This window comes from Cuculus canorus, chromosome 3 (assembly GCF_017976375.1).
Source record: "Cuculus canorus isolate bCucCan1 chromosome 3, bCucCan1.pri, whole genome shotgun sequence".
NCBI lineage: Eukaryota > Metazoa > Chordata > Aves > Cuculiformes > Cuculidae > Cuculus > Cuculus canorus.
In genome coordinates, this window is record NC_071403.1 from 84,268,590 (window position 1) to 84,289,205 (window position 20,616).

The following is a 20,616-nucleotide window of genomic DNA, read 5'->3' on the forward strand; positions in this document are numbered from 1 at the left end:
AAGACATTGTTAGGATGGGACTCTGTCAGCACCAAACAGCTGGGACACTGGTTTGTCACAAAAGGGCAGTAAATTTAAGAATTCTATTTGTTTCTCTTCCAGGAATAGGAACCATGTAGCTTGATGGTTAGTTGCCTCTATCAGTCTAATTTTTGAATACTAAAGCATATTTTGCAACTACAAGACATATTAATGGATATGTAGTATTAGACAAACTTTATTTATTATTTTTCTGCCTTTCAAATGGAAAAATATAACAATCATGAACACAAAGCACACTAGGCAACCACATTACCAACAATCAAGATCAATTTTATTCCATGGCAAGATGAACATGAACGAAAGACAACCTTCTTCTATGCCACCGATGCAGTAAACTGGAAATTCTGCAGCAACTTGATAAAAGCTTAACTACAAAGTCTTCCAATTAAATATGAAATGAATAACACAAGCAAAACAACAGTCTGTGCAGCATTTATTTAGAAATTCCACTTCCATAGTTTGAAAACTCCTTTTGTTTTCAATATGCTGCACACAGTAATTAAAACAACACTTGACACAGGGACAACAATATTTTTCATGGCTGAGCAAGAGAAGTTAGCATTCTTGCCCTAAGGATGAAGGAGGCAGTCTGGGGTTGTTGGACAATGGCAGAATATTGAACACTGACATCTAAGCCATGTTTAGGATTTATTGTTAGCATCCTGTTACTATGAACCATAAAGCTCACAACTTTAAGGAAAAAAAAAAAAATCATTGCTGAAGGCTGCTGCAGAGATCCCTACATGGGTACTTTTATCTTTTTTTCTATAAGCTCCTGACATGGGTGAGTTATACTGATCTTGCCTCAACCTGACCTGCTCTGAATTTCACTTAATACATTTATTTGGGAATGTGAAATAGCAAAAAGTTTCAATGTTCACATGAACTGCAAGGTCAGGGAGGGTCCATCTGTCCACCTAAACAACGCCTAGAGCTTCACGTTTGATTTTCTGTTCCAAGTGTGCAGAAAGAGAGACAGTTCTGTCCTTTCCTTAGCTGAATACTCAAGGGAGGAGAAAGAAGAATCTTCTTCAATGTCTACCAAGACTTTTGGAAAAAAAAAAACACTTCAAGCAGATAAGAGGGATGTTTCTGTCTAAGAGAATTAAAGAAATATGCTTGTTTCTCAAAAGTGACTTTGTTTTTAAAGAAAGCTTTTCAAAAACAAATTCAGCGCTTACAGAAGTTTTCTAACTTGACCTCAAGACAAATCAGACAAAAGAAATAGAAAGAAGGCATTTAGCCTGCTGTATTAGAAGACACAGCACTTAACAATGTTAGACAAGATGAAAAAGAAGAAAACTAAACCAAGTCCAAATGCTCCGGTACCTAGGGAATTTCTAAATTACACAAGAAGTACTTTCAACAGAAAGAAGTTTCAAAGAATGCTTTCAAGCCAAAGAAAAGGGAAAGGGAAAAAAAAATCAATTATTAACATTCAGAAATCCTACCATTTCTTGAGAAACAAAGTTGGGACTTCTACTGTCTGCTGAGAAACAGGAAAAATCATAGGTAAATGTCTTAGTTCTTTCTTGTCCTGTTTCTCCAGTACCACCCTCTGGTACCTATTTTAAAAAAAAAAAAAAAAAAAAAAAAAGAGCATTTTACAACAAGTAATCAGAATGCAAATTTAGCATAAGGCTATTTACATTGAGAAATTTATAATGACAGGTTATCCCATTATTCCAACAGTGAAAAAATTAGCAACAGATATATCCTTCAGCAAGAAGGACAGTCACATTACAAGACAGCACAGAAGGAATTTATTTAGATTTTAGCTTACTGCTCCTACCACCACAGCACATTTTTGTGCTGAACTTATGTTCAGTTAAATCAGTCCCATATATGAAATTCAGATTATAATAAGGCATCATCCTACACATATAATTAATAGGAGCCATAAAGATCTTTGCACTGTTAACCGCATTTCAGTGTGGAGTCATAATTAAAATGGTGTTACATACCGCTTAGGGCCATCATCACGCTCAAGACATGACAGATAGCACTATACTTCAGCAATATTCACTGCTATCTAAATCAGTCTAAGCAAACTACTCACTGCAGTTCCTTTTCATATATTTGTCATTCGAAACTATCTTGCAAAACCTATTTGCTGTGAGAAATGTTAAAATATACCATTAAAATACCACAGCAAGCGATTGTTACTTTAGGTTTAGTTCATTTTCACTGGAATTCCGGAAGACTTCTAGACATGAAACAAAGGTTTAATAGCTACCAGGCACATACCTCTCCTCTACTGTTGTCTTTCATCTGCCAGCTAAGTAAAGACCGGAGTGACAAACCTTAGAAAAACCTATGAGATACAGCCTATAGAGTGGTTTTCAGAAAAAAAGCAGTGCAGCAAGTTAACAGTTTAACCTATTTCCCCAAAGGATTACTTAAACACTGTATTTTAAAAACCAAGCGCTGTTCTTCACAGTGCAGTGAGCATCACTGTTTTGTCCAGTCACATTTTGGCAACTAGTCAGTTAAGACTTCCTTTTTAAAATTGTATTTACTCACCTTTAAGTTCATGATTGTTGTTTTATTTTTTTCCATTGAAATAATAAACTTTGCATTGAGGTCTTTCTCCCTGAAAATAAAATGAGACAGGAGTATGTTAAATAAAACTTACCACAATCATCCAGTCATATTTCCACTCAACAGGTTGCTTTCCAAGGCCAATTGTCAAGTGAGGTATTTTTTATTTAATTTTTTAACTATTGTGATCAATGTTTATTTATTGTTATGGGATATACTTTAAGTACTTGGGTTTGCCTCCAAATCCCTTCATCTAGAAACAGAGCAGCAGCTTAGGGAAACCTCCTTCAAAATTTCGACTTTGCAAGTCAATTAAGTGGTTTATTGTTAATTAGAAGTACTCTGATCCAAAGCCCAGTGAAGTCAATTATGTAGCTCTAAGGAACCTCAAAACAGAATGTTACAAGATAAGCCCCTGCCTCTTTCCAACATGGTAGTAGTAGTTCCCATTTGCCCATATCACCTAGGTAACAGGGTCTAAATATTTAAACCACAAAATCCCAGTATTTCAAAACTCCCTTAGATATGAGGTACCAAACATATTTTTTGAGCCAAGATGCACCATGGCAGTGCAGGGAAGAGGCTCTGCTAACAACACACTGCTACACAGGTTTGTTTCTTCCCACAGCATGATTCCAGGAAGAAAAGAAGCCTCGTTCTGCAGCAGTGTTTTTCCTGCACTCACACCTATTTCATATTCATTGTTTCTACCTGTTTTCAAAACTATCATAAAAAATTGCTAGCTTAGTGTCTGTCTAAAACTAGCATGTATCAACCCGCTTGCCAGAGATGGGATTTCATTACAGTTAGTCAGAAGAACAATACAGGCTGCTTTTAAATGACAACCTTGAGCATAACAACTCCTGCATTATTAAAAATAAGTACATGAAAAAAGGAGGCAGAAGACTGCTTTATACACCAAACAAAATCTCACTCCCTGAATGCTAACAGACACACCTGTTCCAAACCCATCCACCAAGTCACCTGACAAACTGGTGTGACCGACTGCTGCAAAGGAAAGCGAAGGGCTTTAAAGCAATACAGTGCTGCTTTACTATATTGCATGGTATATCAACTATTACTGGATATCTGAATAACATGAAAAGGAGAAACTTCTCACCAGAAAAAGCACATCTGTGTTCAGGATTTTAGTGTTCTAGGATTTTTTTTAGTGTTACGATTTTTAATTCCTTGTACTGCACTGGATCACCCAGCTCTCCATTCCTCAGGTGACACTGCAGCTACCCTCTATTCACATTCAGTTTCCCAGCAGATATTCTTAAGAAACGAAAAACCCATTTTAAAATCTACATTAATGAATAAAGATTAGGCAAATAAAAGTGCTTATTTAAATATCAACACATTAAGTTATTTTCTAAGCTAATAAAACATATAATTGTAATAATTACAGCATTCATTATACAACTGAATTTAGATCTAACATTGAAAAATGTTAGAGGCATGCCTTAAGAGAAAACTTTTAGTCATTTCCATGCCATTGTTAGTAGCTTTTACTAGGTCTACACTTAAAGAGACTGAAATACTAAAATACAGCTATGAGGAACAAACAGGATAAAGCTTCTAGTGATATTTTTTAGTAGGATAGAGATGTTTACATGGCAGTAACACTGTCTGTGCATGGCTACAACTCAGTCTGCTTCTTGAACAGTCTCTACCTGTCTGTAACTATTTGCTCAGTGAAGATGTACTAATTAATGTGGCCCAATTAAATAGTCTATCTTACCATGAAAATTTGTTTCAAATATCATCTGTAACCTCCTTCCTCTTAGAAGTTTGGAAAGAATCTAGGTAGGAAGAAGTTTGGGCCAGAATTATTGCTTTTTTGCCTGGATTTCTTCATGCTTGAAGTATACGAGAATAAATAATAAAAGATGTTTGTGCTTTCTTCCCCAGATTTAGCCAGCTCTCCACGTTACAGAATCTGGAAAATACAAATCTGATCCAAAATGTTTAAAGTCTAATACCTATATATGAACTATACTAAATTCTAAGAAGCCTACAGTCATTAATTTTCGTGATAACACTAATAATATTACTAAACATTATTAAAGAATAAGTATTTCAAAATTAGAAAAAAAAAGCTTGTAAAGTACTAGCCAATTAAAAAAAAATCAAAAATAGAATTTTGCATTTTTTGTAGGGGAGAGGACAGCCTGAAACAAGAATATAAAGATCAGAATCAATAAGCCAGCCTGACAGAAGCGTGAAGAATTAATGTGAATCAAAAGTTTAAGCTTCATTTTAATATGAGACAGCCGAGAACAATTTATTGTACTCATAAAACAGTTTGAGAGGATCCTATGAAAAACAATTACTTGCATGATGCAAGTCATTTCCAGGCACTCATTTAATAGTGTTCAGCAGAGGCTGAGTCCCTTTCAAAAAGTTTTGCTTGCAAGTTCCACCTTAATTAAAGGTTCAGGCTGTAAACAGTTGTATTGCAGTGTTGAGTACCCTTCAGAGAACCTCCAGGGCTAGGAGAACCCCACTGCAACCAGCTGCTTCTTCCAGGATCCACCAGCCCCATCTCAGCCCAGAGACAAGCCTCAGCTACTACCCAAAGATGCTGCTTCCTCAAACTCCATCCTCTTCATTATAAAGCAAAGTAGAGGCCAGCTGCTAAAACCAGTTCTCAATTAAACCAGCTCATCAAATTATGACTTTGATGATTTAAGAAAGCTTGCTTCCCCTCAAGCCCAATCTGCTCACACAGCAGTGATCAGGGGCAGCCTCCAGGCTGTTCTCACTGCTGTTTCATATATCGCATCTAATTCCAGGATCAACAAGGGATGGAAACTTAGAGCCCATGATCCCACAGACCCCAACCAAACTACAAAGTTTCTTGGCACAGACGCCAGGAAATACATCAGCCCGGTGCTGTTATTATCACTCTACAACTGCTAAACCCAGCCAGTCATCTAGCAATTGATGGCAAATAGGAGATGGGAAAGGAGAGGGAAAAAAAAAAAAAAATCAGAACTACTACTTCAAATAACACTGGCACTTCATTTTAATATAAATAATATCAATATTAGCACCAGCACACAATTACAAGAACTACTATACTTGTCTTGTAATGGATAACTTGATAAATGGCTACTTGGGCAAAATTTTAATACTCTCCCTTCATCAAAACAGGCACGTGGGTTATGAAGAACTGCCCCAAACTGAAGATGATTCAGCAGCCGTATCAAAACACAGAGCTTCATGGAAGAAGCTCCAAAATATCTCTATGTCAAGTTTCCTGCTCTCCTTCTCTTACATCCCTGCTTGTTTTCTGGTGGCAAAGACCAAAGCAGTTTTTGCACCTCCAAGGGCATCTAGTTGAAATCACACTGCACATAGCCAAAAGTTAGCACTATCTCCATATTTCAAGGCAACTTTCAATGACCCCTGTTCATTATGTCACCTACCCAGTCCTTCGCAAGACTTCCTGAAGATTCTTCCACAAGGAAAAGACAGAAGAGCATGGAAAAGCACTGTTACCTCAAATATAAATCAACAATGGAAGCTTTAGAAAAACTCCCATTAGAGACACAAAGCGTGTTTGATCTTTTTCCAAGTTCAGCTTTAAGTTACTTCCTCTAAGGTCCTTCAATGAAAGGCTCAGTTATTTAAGTAGTGTCTTTTTAATTAATGCTGTCTGTATTATTCCGACACTAGAACATTTATTATAGCTTATCTCATTAGAAAATCATGATATTATGTTTTCCATTAAATTAATACTATGAGAATCATTTGTTAATACCAAAACACCTGTCAAACAACTCCAAAAAGGAGAATGGAAAGAACAAGATGTGTTTCATCTTGGAGTTTGGGAAAACAAAGGACAAGACAGAAAGTACAATCACTTTTCCAAAAAAAGTATTTCAAAAGACCACTTCAGCAAACCTTCAAGGCTGCAGAGACAAGGACAGAGGCACTACCTCAACCCTCCACAGAGCATCTCTGTGTCAAAATGGAAAGACAGTCTATAAAATATACTCTTGCAAATTTACTTAATTGCAGACATCTAATGGAACATCTATTGGAAAAGGAGTACACTGAAGCATAGAAGTGTGATTTTGGTTTTCAACTACTGAAAACCATAGTCTGAGCACTTGTAAAAGCAACTCAACCATGCTCAACAGCTTTTCTTTTCAGCAAAGTGCCTGCTGCCTCTTATATTCACATTTTAGGCACAATGTTATGGATTTCCTATTTTATCACTGTGTATCACAATACCGAGGTGTATTTCTGGGGTCACAAAGTGAAAGCATGAGGGTTGCTTAATGACCAGGAGAATTCAAGGTAGATTTAACTGAAAAACAAGCACAAAGTGTGTCACAGAAAGAACTTGGCTTTTTCTTGTAGCTTGGTAACACATTAGCAGTACATTTGCCCTGATGTCCCATTGAATTACACAGATCAAGAGCACTTTCCTTTGAGTAACTCTTAAAAGAGGAACTTTCAATACAACTGTATGCTCTAAAAAGTCAAACTCTCCTACCTAAGAAATTCTTTGTTCCTTTCTGTAACTACAGAAAAAGCAAAGTTGGAGCAATCTGAAATATCACACAATTTCTCTTTCCTGTCCACAGGTTTTTGTTTGGTTTTATGGGTTTCTTTTTCAAGTTCTTCAATGCTTATCAAACCATTTTGCAGAAAATACATTTTTTGAAAAATGCAATTCCATATCTAGGTGCAGTTAAAAACAAATCTGGTGGTCTGTACATAAAACATCTTCATGATGCTATAAGTAAAAGTACTTTTTTCCAGAAAAAATCAATAGCACGTAGTTTCAATATAATGTTGGCCGACACCTGAAAATCAGAACAAGTCAGGCAATCTGATTTAATCACAAAATTTTGGGAAAGCACTGTGGTTCCAGCTACCAGTACTATACAATTACATTCTATAAAAATCCCAGCTGTATCCATAGCAAGGCAATAGCCCAGGATATTCTGAGCTTAAAGTGACCCTATGCTGTATGGCTACAAGCCCATGACTAAACAACTGAAGCTGTATTTACACTAATATAGTCTAAAAGTTAACAACTATGTATTGCACATTAGGCAGCACAACTGCAATCAGATGTCCTTCAGACTGGGTTTGAGAGAAAATTCCTAGGTGGATGCTCCAATAGCTCGTGAGGGCTGCAGTATCCCACTCATTCGGGAGAGCTCTGCAGACTTTTTACAGCCTCCTCTTGTCTCTGAACAACACATCTTCCTCTATCGTCTCCCAGTCTGTCAAATCTGGCTGACATCAGCCAACAGACTCAAAAGCTGCTAGATGGGACCAGACTGGCTGACAGACAGGCTACACCATCTCTTAAGTGTCACTTCAAGAAGACAGACAAGAAAACAGCAGAAGAAAATCCTGGGGACTGAAGTTAAAAGAAAAGCCTTCTGTGGATACGATTTCGATTGTGTCTCAGGAAGAGAAAGAAACTGTGCACATACTTGGTACTTTGAAAGAGAGTTTTGTCACAAACCTTTCTTGTGTGGGCATAAGGTTTTCTGTGATCAACATAACCTTAATAATTAGCTAGTGCAGACTTACAACGATGTCAACATTCCCTTTTGTGATACTGGTTTTATAAGCAGCATTGGCAAACTTTGCAAATAGTTAAATCATAGTTAAATCAATAGTTTTGCTAGTCCCAGAACTTTCTTCACAGAGCAGCTAAAAACAGAATAAATCCAGTGACAAAGAATGCAGAAACGGGAAAACTTGTACATCTCATGAAACAGAAATATTCATTAAGTTTATAAACTAATACATACACATCAGTTCTTGCATGAAGGACAACCTAGATTAATGACCTTTAGCCACATGAATAAGTTTTGCCAACAATACTGAAAAGCAGGAGTTTAATCCACAGCAGTAAGGCTCTCCTGGAAAATGTGCATACAAGTGTCCTTGTGCTGTCTTCTGTCAAATGATATCTAGCTTTTTTAAGGAAACTATGTATGCTTATGGTAACACATACAGACTGGTCAGTACATTAAATCAAGTACTTGACCTACTTTTAAAATTTATGGTTTTAACAGCATTATAGGCAGACACCACCTCCAAAAAACTTGTAGCAAGTCTAGTGGGTAGCCATATGAGCAAACTTGTAAATCACCAGCAACAGAGCTAGCTTTAAAAAAAAAAAAAAAGTTACTGTATCCACATATGCCACAGTCAGCAGTCACATAATAACCTGAATAATATTTAAACTTCCATCAGTAGACTACCCCAACACCAACTTCTCTGCTTTGCCTGTGTAGATGGAATGCCAGATCACGGTCAGTAATGGTCTTACCAATAAGAATTAGTCCCGCAGAGCCAAATTTCAAGATATCCATGCACAAAACCGCTCTGACAAACTTCTGATGACCACCTTTACCACAATCTCGCAAATGCCCAATTTTGGAAGAAGCGACAAAAAAAATATACCTTCGGACATAGCCAAGTTGATTTGAAGAATATCCTGGAATTTTGTTTTAACTGCTATAAAATCATGAAGTTTCTCTAGAACTCTTCGACTTTAGTCCATGTGATATTTTGCTTTTAATGACGTTTCTTCTGATTTGTTCTACTACTCCTGCTATCACAAGTCAAAAAACCAATATTGACTTAACCTCTTGTGTAGAGCAATGCACAATTCAAAGAAATCACAGTTTTCCTGCAGTGCCCTTGTCTTTTGGGGCAGAAGGTCCTCAAATCAGAAATTCCAAAAAAAAAAAAATTGTGCATGACCTCAGCGATCTATTAGCCCCTCAAGTAATCCAAAAGGCTGTTCTGTCATTTTTTTCCCTCAGAGACACATACAAACAATCTTTCAACAAATTACTTCAGCTATATAACTACAAATACCTTTCAAATATGCCAGCATACATAAAATTGATATGTGTACTCCAGGTTCTGTATTTCACTGTTGCTTTGTACTTATAAACTATTTGGAGAACAGTCTTCATAAAGCAAATATTTGAAGTGTCTGAGTCTTCAACAATAAGAACTTCAGCCCATCAGGCATTAAGATACTGAGTGACATATACACCTTCTTTCTGTTAGATAACTCTGATAAACTTTCTCTGAATAAATAACCCTGGCTTTGTATTCATAGCTACTGAAAAATAGAGGACTCTGCTCTTCAATTCAGTCAGCAGTTCTTACCAACAATACCTGCCTTTCAGATACTCAGACTTCTGAGAATCTTCAAGTCCAAGAGCTCAGTTAGGTTAAAACAGCTGAGTGCTAATCCCATTTATCTCAAAACTGGTCTAACTTTCAAATAAACAAAGCCTTAGAACCCAATAGAACTCCTTTCTCTTGCTTCCTTTCATCAGGAAAGCTACAATACAGAGACTCAGTACCTTTTTCCCTCCTGGTCTCAGGGAGGTCTCAACAAAAAGCAGAGTTTGAAAGTATTTTATTGCTCATCATTTTAGCAACATAACACATGTAACTAACTTGGTAATGTGTTTGATAATACCGAAATAAACAAATTAGGAAACAAATTAGGAAACACTACTCTAAAACTAGTTTTTTTAAGTTTAAAATGCATAAGATCGTAAAGTTTTGGTGATTAGAAATTGCAAACGAGGCCAGTTTAATTATGTTGCCCCATATGTGCCCACACCACTACTGTGCTCTGGCCCAGCTTGCACTGGAAGGTCTTTGTTCTTCAATGCTAGGGAGGGAGACAGCTGAAACAAGGTAGCAATTGTGACAAATCCTACAGTCTTGGAAAACTTTTGAGGCATTTGCATTAAAGCACTAAAAAAGACAGAAAAATAAGCACATGTAAACAGAGGCTATATGTGGTCTTCCTGATCTGTGATGGCTTATGCAAGATTAACTGCCAGCCTCAGCCATCAATTCTTCAGTTATTGGGAATCCAGTGTTTTGCTGAAAATACTTAGAGCCACAGTGGTCTAGTCTGCTCCAGTTTTGCTGCTCGCTAATGCAAGGATAAAGCTCTGCACTTCGGATTCTCCCTCCATGATACATCTTGCTTGATACACGAAAACAGCAAGATCCCATTTTAAAGAGTGCATAACTGATTTATTCTCTCTCCTGTGTATAAAGCTGTGCAAAAACCACTACAGAGGAGGTCAGAGGTAGAAAAGCAAGCACAGAAGCTACTTAAAAGTCACACAGGTCTAGTCTCACCTTCCCATTTAACGAAGATCATTTCCTGTAATGACTTCCTTCAAAGGAATTAGCTCTTCCCAACTGTCTGGGCTTTCATTCCCCTCGGGGAAACTCTTCCACAGCCTGCACTCTCTCATTAGCTGTAATTCCTTAGATACTCTTTAAGCTGATCCATTATTAGCTTCATTGCGTTTCTCCCAAGGTATTATGAAGGAGCCATAGCTAAATATTTAATTCCTCTTTTCAACATTTAAGCCCTGCAAATATTTCTAGATTTGCATCTCCTAATCTGTGCCAGTTGTTATAACATACAGAGTACATATTTAGCTCAATATTTTTTGAATCGATGATTCCCATCATTTTTGCTGATCTTTTCCAACATAATTCAGATAATGAGGTTCCAGAAACAAGGCTTGACGAGATATTGACCCAGGGACTTGCTGGGGGATGCACCAACCACAGTTTCAGTGTTTGGCTCTGCAATATATTTGCGAGCAAGAACTTCACTGTGATTGTAGCACACTCCTAAGTTCAAATTCATCACTTCTAAGAAGAAAAAATTCAAAGATTAACCACAGGGGAAAAGAACATGGAAAGAAGAGGAAAACAACCTGCTGATGTTCAAAAGCCATGTACTTTAGCACTGGTGAGAAACTCTAGAGAAACAAACCACCAGAGAGTGCTGGCATTCTCTGTTGTTCACATCCCTAAGTTTCAGATTGCTTCAGTGTAGCTGACATTTGCTGTTGTGAAAAAGCCTAAGGAGAGTCCAACAAGCTTTTCTAGAATATCCTGACCTGTGGCATCCTTGGTGTTGGCTTCTCATTTTAGCAAAGGCCATACTCTCATTATGAGACTCCACTCCTTAACACAGCTGTCCACCACTGCATTTTAGCACCCCTTACGAAACACATGGCTAGATCATTTGCAAATTAAACTCTTCAGAATAACTGCTCTGCTTTGTTTGCGAAGTTCTCCTTAAACTGATGCATAACATCTTCCCTTCCTACATAACCCAGCCCCAACTATTTATCTACTACTTATTACCCTTAAACCAAAAAAAAAAAAAAAACCACCTTAAAAAACAGCCATCTCCTGTGCTACTATATTGATTGTAAGACTTCCGTCACTTCTTAGTGACTCTTGCCACTGACAAACAAGATTTTTCTGTAAGCCCTCTAGGCTCTTCTCTATTCTTTTTCTTTCCGAGTCCTTACAAGTTTGAGCCAACGCTCTGTTGTGAGCAACCTGTTGCTTCTACTTCACTTGCTTCAGCAGCAAGTTCTCTAGCCTTTCCTCAACTTTTAAATGGTCTGGTTACAGCCTTAGAACACTGCTTACTACATCCCTTTCTCAAATATATGATCCATGCAGACACCATTTACAGGAACCTCACAATACATAGTACCTATGCTTGCTAGCAAACACTGCTAGCTCAATTGCATCTTTATTCCACAACTACAGCAGTAACAACAGCTATCAACTACCATCACTGAGACTTCTTTTATAATCTTTGAGAGCACTTTTACATAATTACAATTGTTTATGTCACAACTTACTGTTGGTACCCATGCTCGAGGAACACAACTCCTCACCACATGTAACAAGCAGAGCCCTCCCTAGCACCAGTCCATCAAACCATGGACCAACAGTCCAGTCCCTCTGGAAAAGGCACACCTGTCTGTCCCACCCCACCCTCCTTTTCTCTCTCTGACAGTCCTACACCTGGAACACATGGCCACACACTAATCATTTCATTTCATCTATAGAGAAATACAGATCAGATTCTACACCTTTCTTAAAACTGAGCAAGCACTGAATACTTGTGCTGAGCTGCCAAGGCCACTGCTCTTAACCCTACCTGAGAACCTGTAGTGTTTCCCTCAATCCCATCTGTAGCAGCGAAGAATACCGAAGGGAGCAGGGAAACTCACGTGATAAACACATGGCCCAGAAGCTGGTGTCATCAGTGGAATTTGGGGGTCTTTTGATCTTGAAGAGGTTCACATAGCACTGGGCCTCTTGGCGACAGATGGAGTTCAGCTGTCTCAAACGGGGAAAAGGATTCTCGGTAGTGAGTTGGCAGGGCTCATCAAGAGGGCTTTAACCTAGGTTCGAAGCGGGAAGGGGATAGAACTAGACTTACTAGAGATGAGCCTAGGGGTGTCATGTCAATACTGGGGGCAAAATTGATAGCCCAGCTCAAGTGCCTCTACACCAAAGCACACAACACAGGCAACAAACAGGAGGAGCTGGAAGCCATTGTGCAGCAGGATAGCTAGGACTTATTCACCATCACAGAAAATGGTGGGATAACTGCTATGACTGGAGCGCTACAATGGATGGCTACAAGCTCTTCAGAGGGACAGGCAGGGAAGGATGGTGGCTTCATATGTTAGGGAAGTTTTTTATTGTACAGAGCTCAATGATTGCGATGATAAGGTCGAGTGTTTATGGGTAAGGATGAAGAGAAATGCCAACAAGACAGATATCCAGCTGAGAGTATGTTATAGAGCACCTGACTAGGATGAAGAGGTTGACAAAGCATTCGGAAAGTGGCTAGCAAAAGTCTCACAATCGCTACCCTTTATTTTTGTGGGCAACTTCAATTTACCAGATGTCTGCTGGAAACACAATACAGCAGTAAGGAAACAGTCCAGAAGGTTCCTGGAATGAACAGAAGATGACTTTTTTGACACATTTGGTAAGCCTACCAGGAAAGGCACCTCACTTGATCTGCTGTTTACAGAGAGGGACTGCTGGGAGATGTGGTGGTCAGAGGCCGTCTTGGACTTAGTGACCATGAAATTACAGAGTTCTCTATTCTTGGTGAAGTAAGGAGGAGTGTCAACAAAACCACTACTGTTACCCTCAGGGTATTCAGCCCCCTGAGACAGAAGTCAGGGATGAAGAGTAGGATAAATACCCCATAATCTAGAAGAAAGTAGTCAGCAACCTGCTATGCCACCTGGACACTCACAAGCCTACGGGACTGGATGGGATCCATCCAAGAGTACTGGGGAAGCTGGTGGAGGAGCTTGCCAAGCCACACTCTGTCATTTACCAACAGTGCTGGTTAAAAGGGGAGGTCCCAAACGACGGGAGGCTTGCCAATGTTATGTCTGTCTACATGAGGGGCCAGAAATAGGATCTGGGGAACTACCAGTCCATCAGCCTGACCTCAGTACCAGGAAAGACTGTGGAGCGGTTCATCTTCAGTGTGTTCACCGGGCAAGTGCAGGTCAATGGGGGATCAGACCTAGCCAGCATGAGTTCATGAAGAAAAAGTCCTATTTGACCAACTCGACCTCCTTCTGCGACCAGGTGACCTGCCTAGTGGATGAGTGAAAGACCGTGGATGTTGTCTTTTGAAGTGATGAGATACAATAAATAGAAAATAAAACCATTTCTTAATAAATCTTACAAAACTGAAAGCATTTTTAACTTCAGACTTCACGTTCTGCTAGTATCAACTTTACACGATCCAAGAACTCACATCAAAGTCAATACCTTTATGTACTGGTCCAATGCTAACAACAGAAGTAGCATGCTGATGAAGATCTTTACATATACACACACATGCACAGCTTACTTCCAGGGAGTGAAGTGTATCTACTCTGAACACCTTTCCAAAGAGAAAAATCTGCTGGAAGTCATTAAATGGGTTCGAGGTTTTGGACACAAAATATAGCAAGGTGAAAAAGTCACATTCAGAACAGCTAGTTAACCTTGACAACTCAGCAAAGTAGATTTTTATTGGATTCAGAGTCATCCACAGACAAAGGCAGAAGCAAGGGAGAGGAACACATTCCAGGTGCACCAGAGCCTCATCTATCCTTACAGATCTCTCAGCCTCTTTTTATAGTAGAGAAATTATACATGACTATAAATCAAATCACAAGCATCATTATTAAAATGGAAGTTCAAAGCGTTACAATAAGAAATAGCAAACTCAGCTTGCTGCTTGCTGGTAAGTGGTTTATCCTTATTGGTATTGTAGTTCAGAAAGTTAAAGTACTGCAATACTTGGCCATATTTAAGCCCTCAGTTATGTTTCTGCTGTCACTCTGAATGCCTCTGAAGAGCAACAATCAACAAGAAGTGCTCAGAAACAAATGCAGCAAAAATTTCACCATGCACTTCGAAACCAAATATATTTAACTATGGGTGTCCTTGCTCATAACCAGTCTATCTTTTCTCACTCTACCTCTCTTACACTGACGTTATACACATTTTGTCAAAACACTCTATCTTTAGAAAGTCACAAAAATAAAGAAATACACACAGAAACCTAAATTTTAGATACAGCAATTCATCATGAGAAACCATCCCCCTCTTCCCTGCATGGGAAATGTTAAAATATATTCTCCATGTATTTCTTCTGCTCCTCTTCTCAATTCTAAAAAACATCGATAGTTAATTATAACTTTCATGCTCCCAGCAAGCACATACCCAAATCACTAGTAAACATTCGGAATGGAAATTAAGACTTCAGGGGCTCTTCACTGTTTACTTGTTTATCTCTTTTTGCTGTTATAAAAACACTGCAGTCACATGTTCCTTGTAAAGTGAAACAGCTTATTTTATATCTCTGCCCTTTGCACTGCTATATTAATTTGAGATGTTGAAAACTCTGCTGTTGATACTAAAGCCTGGATTGTGCAAGAAGTTATTTTTAAAGATAATATAATGCTGGTCCTGATGTGCCAAGATACTCTGATTCCAGCTCTGCACATAGAGGAGTTACTCAGACTTGCAAGCATAAATGAGAGGTGTAACAAAGTGAAAAAAAACAAGTGAGACAGCCTTATCGTACACAATGTGTTTGTGGAATAAAGTATCAGATGGCTTTTAATCCAAACAAATCTAAGTGACAAAAAAGCCCTCTCTAAACAATAAAACCTTAAAAAAACAAGTATTTCCTCTGCCTCCCCGCTATCAAACGAAAAAGCTGTTAATTTTCATGTTGTAATTGTGAATGACTATGAACAGAGCACTACAGCCCCTGACACATTTCTGCCACCCTCATTAGTCACATCTGTTTGGATAACAAATCTAAGGAGCATGTGCATGCAGAGTTAAAAACTGACTATGTAAAAATTAAATCAAATTGGAATTCTATTTCATTCTACTGGAAATAAGAACAGAGGGAAGGTCTACACAGCTCATTCAAATAAACATTTAAAAACACCAAGAGCACTGGATAAGCATAAGGAAGTGCAGCTTACTGCAGTGCAAACTCATATTCTAGCATCAGCTGCATCTTCTGTATGTAAGAGCAGCATATGACCCTCATTTAATTTGTTCAAAGAGCTAAATATAATAATCATGCGAATGCAAGAAACATGAAAGAGTTTTATAATCAGAAAAAGCTTGTCTTGCTCTATTATTTCATGAATTAAAAGCCAAATAGAACTGAGCTATCAAGTGTAAGAAATTGAGTGGCACAAGAATCAGTGATAGTATCTGAAAGAACTATTTTGATATCGATAACAAAACCGTCTTCAAAAATAATTAAACATCAAAACATTTCTTCTTTAGCATACTTTAGATGGTTGTATTTACCTGACAAAAAAGGTAAAAAAGTGGTTTTCTGGAACAGTAACTGAATTCTAGTTTTCGTGCAGAGAAAACATGACATAAAATGGATTAAGAAAAGATAACCCTCTCATTTGTCTCAAAAGACCCTGAACAGGTGAAAATAAAGCAATGCATTTATTTGAACTGCGCAGATGCAATGCATAATACAAAACAGAGAGCCGGAACTAGGTTAGGCTTAACAGGATTCCAAATAGCTCACAGTGTGCAGAAGACAGCGACTAGTAATCGGTAACCTAAAGTCATCAGTTCAGTAAGCAAACAGAAAAGTGCCTCAAAGTCAAATGCATGTCTCTATAATCCCATTATTTTTCCCAGGAAATGGCCATTCTGAGGAATGACAGAATCTTTATGAGAAAGAGCATTCTGTGAGACCAGGTATGGGATTCTCCAGTCTAGTTCTTCGAATTATAAGATGATAAATGAATGGTTCTAATGACTGTGAACCTTAGAAATAAATGTGACCAAAACCATTAACTTGCCAGAGCAAAATACATCAACTACCCAATCTCACCTCCCTGCAGATTCCCATCTGATGAAGCAAACCTAGTCTTCTGTCAACTAGCAGTTTTTTAGCCCCTCTACAGAAACATTAAAATATAAGCAGAGACTGAAAGGCTGCCATTGCAATATGCTATCAACTTAGGAAAATCAAAGGACAGATGGAGACTCGCCAAGTGAACTTTCTACTATCATGCTCGCAACTGTTTCAAAGCAGTAACTGTAAAGCCGTTACATGTCATGTTTATTACATTACTCAGAGATATAGTCAAAAACCTTTAGTATAACCTCTATGTATCACAATTTGGGATGTTAAGTACTTTAAGAAGAACAGTCAAGGGCTTTGACAACAGCACTGAAATTAACATATTTCCAACATATTCCTTCCAGGTCAAGTCAGAGAATAGTCCTTTCAGACTAAAGCTAAGTCACAGCAAAAGAAAGGAAAAACAAATTTTAAAAAGACGGAAGTTTGTCATCTAAGCAATGGAACAGCAAGTAATCCTTACACAATCACCCCCTCTCTATCACATGATTCATTCCAAGATCCATGTTCATGACTTATTACACAATTAGCATGACACCACACAGTGCAACTGCTCCATAATGCAGAAGTCTTACCAATAACCATTCATTAATTCTGTCTTCTCTAATTAAAAATGACTCATGAAATAAGCTGCATTATATGATTAAGCTTCAAACAAACCAAAGCGCATTTAGAGACACAGATGAAATTACATTTAACTCTATACAGTATCATGTTAAAGAGTTTCAAAATAAGTGCCACAGAATGAAGAACAGATTGGAAAATTCCTTTGAACGGGCTGAAGGGTCTTTCTTCCATTAAACGCTGCAGGGACCCGCAAAGGGCAAGGGAGCACAGCTGAGAGAAGACACATATAGGGGAAAGCAATATAAGCAAAATACAATAACTGCTCCTGGCTTATGGCTCACAATACCTTCAGTATTGCAATAGAAAAAGTTATGGGATCCTTTAAGGCTTACGATCTTACTGATTCCAGCACTGCTCCCAGGCTACAGTACTGGGTGCCACAGGGAACACCAACCATGCCTCTGAAAAATTGAGACTTAGAAGCAACATCCCATGACACTGAATTCAGCTTCCTGATAATGTTTTATAAACATCAAGCACCATCCCATAAATAGCAAGGTTTTAACAAATTGAACTGGAAGGATCTTCACAGTTTGCTTATTTCCACAGTCAGACCTTTACTAGTCTTCAGAATAAGTTTATTCTGTCATTGTACACTGTGTCAAAGATGATGTTGATCACACCAGATCTCTGCCTGCCCTGCTCTTAGGCTCTTTCTTTTCCATCATATCACAATTTTCATCATTTCCTAGGTATGCTCTGATCTAGCCTCACTAGCTATCATCCCACGTGCATTCTCAACACAAGGTCCAGAGTCATTGTCTGTAATATTCTTTTGCCACACTTGCAAACTTCTGCTTACATTTTAAGAGTTGGTGCTTCCACTCCCTATACCAATTTCCAGCCCTTTTCCTTTCTGCCATATGCTTTCCATTTCCCTCTCTTCTGTCTCTTAGCAGATCACCGTTGTGGCCCACAAACAAAACTTCTCTATGCCACCAAAACACTACAAATAACAAGTCTTATCAATACTTCAGACCTATTCTGCCAGTCCTCAGAGATTCTCTAAAGAAAAGTGAAGTGTACATATAGAATAATTTTAAAAATTGTTAAGAATCTTATGGTTAAACTCAGGGGAGTGGGTGCTCAATCCCAACTACTCAGCTCCATCAAACTGCCTAAACTACTTGAAACCAACCTGTAACATTCTCCAAACCTTCATTAACTTTATTTTCACAGTTTGTTTTTCTCCCACTGAAAATGACAACAGATAACTCACTTTCAGAACTTGGCAAATGAGTTTTTTAAATATCTGATTCAGTTGAAGTGAAATGAAGGGTGGAAGCCTGACCGGCTGATTATGCTTTTAAAGCACTTTTAACTGGCTACATCATTTCAGAACTAAAAGAGGAGTAAGTGCACTGCCAGTATAATCTGATCATTTTCTACATATGATTCTTAAATGGTATCATTAAAAATTAACTCCATTATGCTATGATGTATTTATTTCAACAAAGAAAAAAGGTTTACTTCCCGGACGCATCTCTGGATGTGCGATAAAACTCTTGTCAATACAGTAAAAGGGGTGGACTGCGTGTCTAATATTTTGCTATTAAGAAGCCTGCTAATGACCTTTATGAAGAGGGCTCCTCCACTAAAGCTGCCAGTACAGCTGAACAATCCCTCCCTTTCGGGTAGGTGGAAGGGTTTGCAGCTGCTAGATAAAATGAAGCAGCATTTCACATTGTAGAAGCCCGGGCATGCACTCCTGGCAGGCCCTTGCCTCTCCAGCCTCCCACGCTCACCGACACAACCTCTCACTACAGAAGGCTCCGACAAACCCGCGCCTAAGGCCAGCCCGGCCGAGCCCTCCAGCAGAGCCCCCTCGCCCCCCAGCACAGGGGGGAAGCGCTCGGGCACCTGCCCGCCAGGCTCCACAGCGCCCCTGGGGCACTCACCGGCGGTTCATGGGCCGCACTCGCACGGCCACCTTCACCGAAGCCATGGTTCATCCCCGCCACCGCTCCGCTGGCCCGGCCTCGCCCCGCCCGGCCTGGCCCTCGCCGCCCCCCGGCCTAGGCCACGTCGCTATGGCAACGCCCGCCCGGGCCGCGACGGCGGCGGAGCGGGGACAAACAACATCGCAAGGCGTTGCTCCTCCCAGACGGGCGGGGGAGGAGGGAGCGGAGGAAGAAGGATGCGAAGGGCCTTTGGGGAGGAGTACGGCGGCAGCATCTTGTACTGTGGGTGCGTCCCCACAGTGCTGTCCCCCGAGCTGTATAAAGATATAGATCTAGAGAGGTGCATATATACCTAGTTTTTATTTATTTACTTATATCTATTTTGGGGGTTGTAGATGCATATACAGACATAAATAAACACACACATCCTATAAATATCTTCTTCCCCATTAACTGTGTCCTGGTCTGCATCCAAAGAAGCGTGGCCAGCAGGTCGAGGGAGGTGATTCTGCCCCTCTGTCCCTCTCCTTATGAGACCCCATCTGCAGTATCGTGTCCAGTTCTGGAATCCCCAACAGAAGAAGGAGATGGAGCTGTTGGAAGGAGTCCAGAGGAGGGCTACAAAGATGATCAGAGGGCTGGAGCACCTCCCATACGAGGACAGGCTGAGAGAGAGGGGCTTGTTCATCCTGGAGAAGAGAACTCCAGGGAGATCTTATAGTGACCTTCCAGTACCTGAAGGGGCTACAGGAAAGCTGGGGAGGGACTGTTTACAAGGGCATGTAGGGACAGGATGAGGGGAAATGGCTTTGAATTGGAAAGCGAAAGATTTAGTTTAGACATTAGGAAGGAATTCTTACACTATGAGAGTGGTGAGGCACTGGCACAGGTTGCCCAGGGAAGCTGTGGCTGCCCCATCCCTGGAGGTGTTCAAGGCCAGGTTGGATGGGGCCTTGGGCAGCCTGATCTAGTGGGAGGTGTCCCTGCCCATGGCAGGGGGGTTGGAACTGGGTGGGATTTAAGGTCCCTTCCAATCCAAACCATTCTATGATTCTATGATTATACAGAGAGAGTGATAGGGTTGTAGGTGGGGTTGTGTATAAGGCACACCTATATCACCTATATATACAACCCTATACACACCACATATATATCCCTACCTATATATATAAATACACAGAAACACACCTGTATATATACACACCTCTACAT

At 39.5% G+C, this 20,616-nt stretch overlaps 1 protein-coding gene across 13 annotated transcripts in view; it reads right to left on the minus strand.

Annotated features, from left to right (window-relative positions):
• KIF16B (kinesin family member 16B) overlaps positions 1-19,554 on the minus strand; it is a 135,501-nt gene extending 115,947 nt beyond the window's left edge. For 5 of the 13 annotated variants that reach the window (XR_008448939.1, XM_054061081.1, XM_054061083.1 and 2 more), the window contains exons 1-3: positions 19,402-19,550; positions 2,566-2,635; positions 1,494-1,607 (exon numbers count right to left, since the gene is read on the minus strand). Coding sequence is in view for 12 of the 13 variants with exons in the window: in XM_054061081.1 (XP_053917056.1) it covers positions 1,494-1,607; positions 2,566-2,635; positions 19,402-19,448 (231 nt within the window). In the remaining variant the exon portion in view is untranslated. Of the gene's footprint in view, positions 1-1,493; positions 1,608-2,565; positions 2,636-3,703; positions 3,862-4,327; positions 4,457-15,183; positions 15,251-19,401 lie in introns of those variants that run through there. The other 8 variants (XM_054061071.1, XM_054061073.1, XM_054061070.1 and 5 more) reach the window with 6 other exon arrangements.
• Between the last annotated feature and the right edge of the window lie 1,062 nt (positions 19,555-20,616).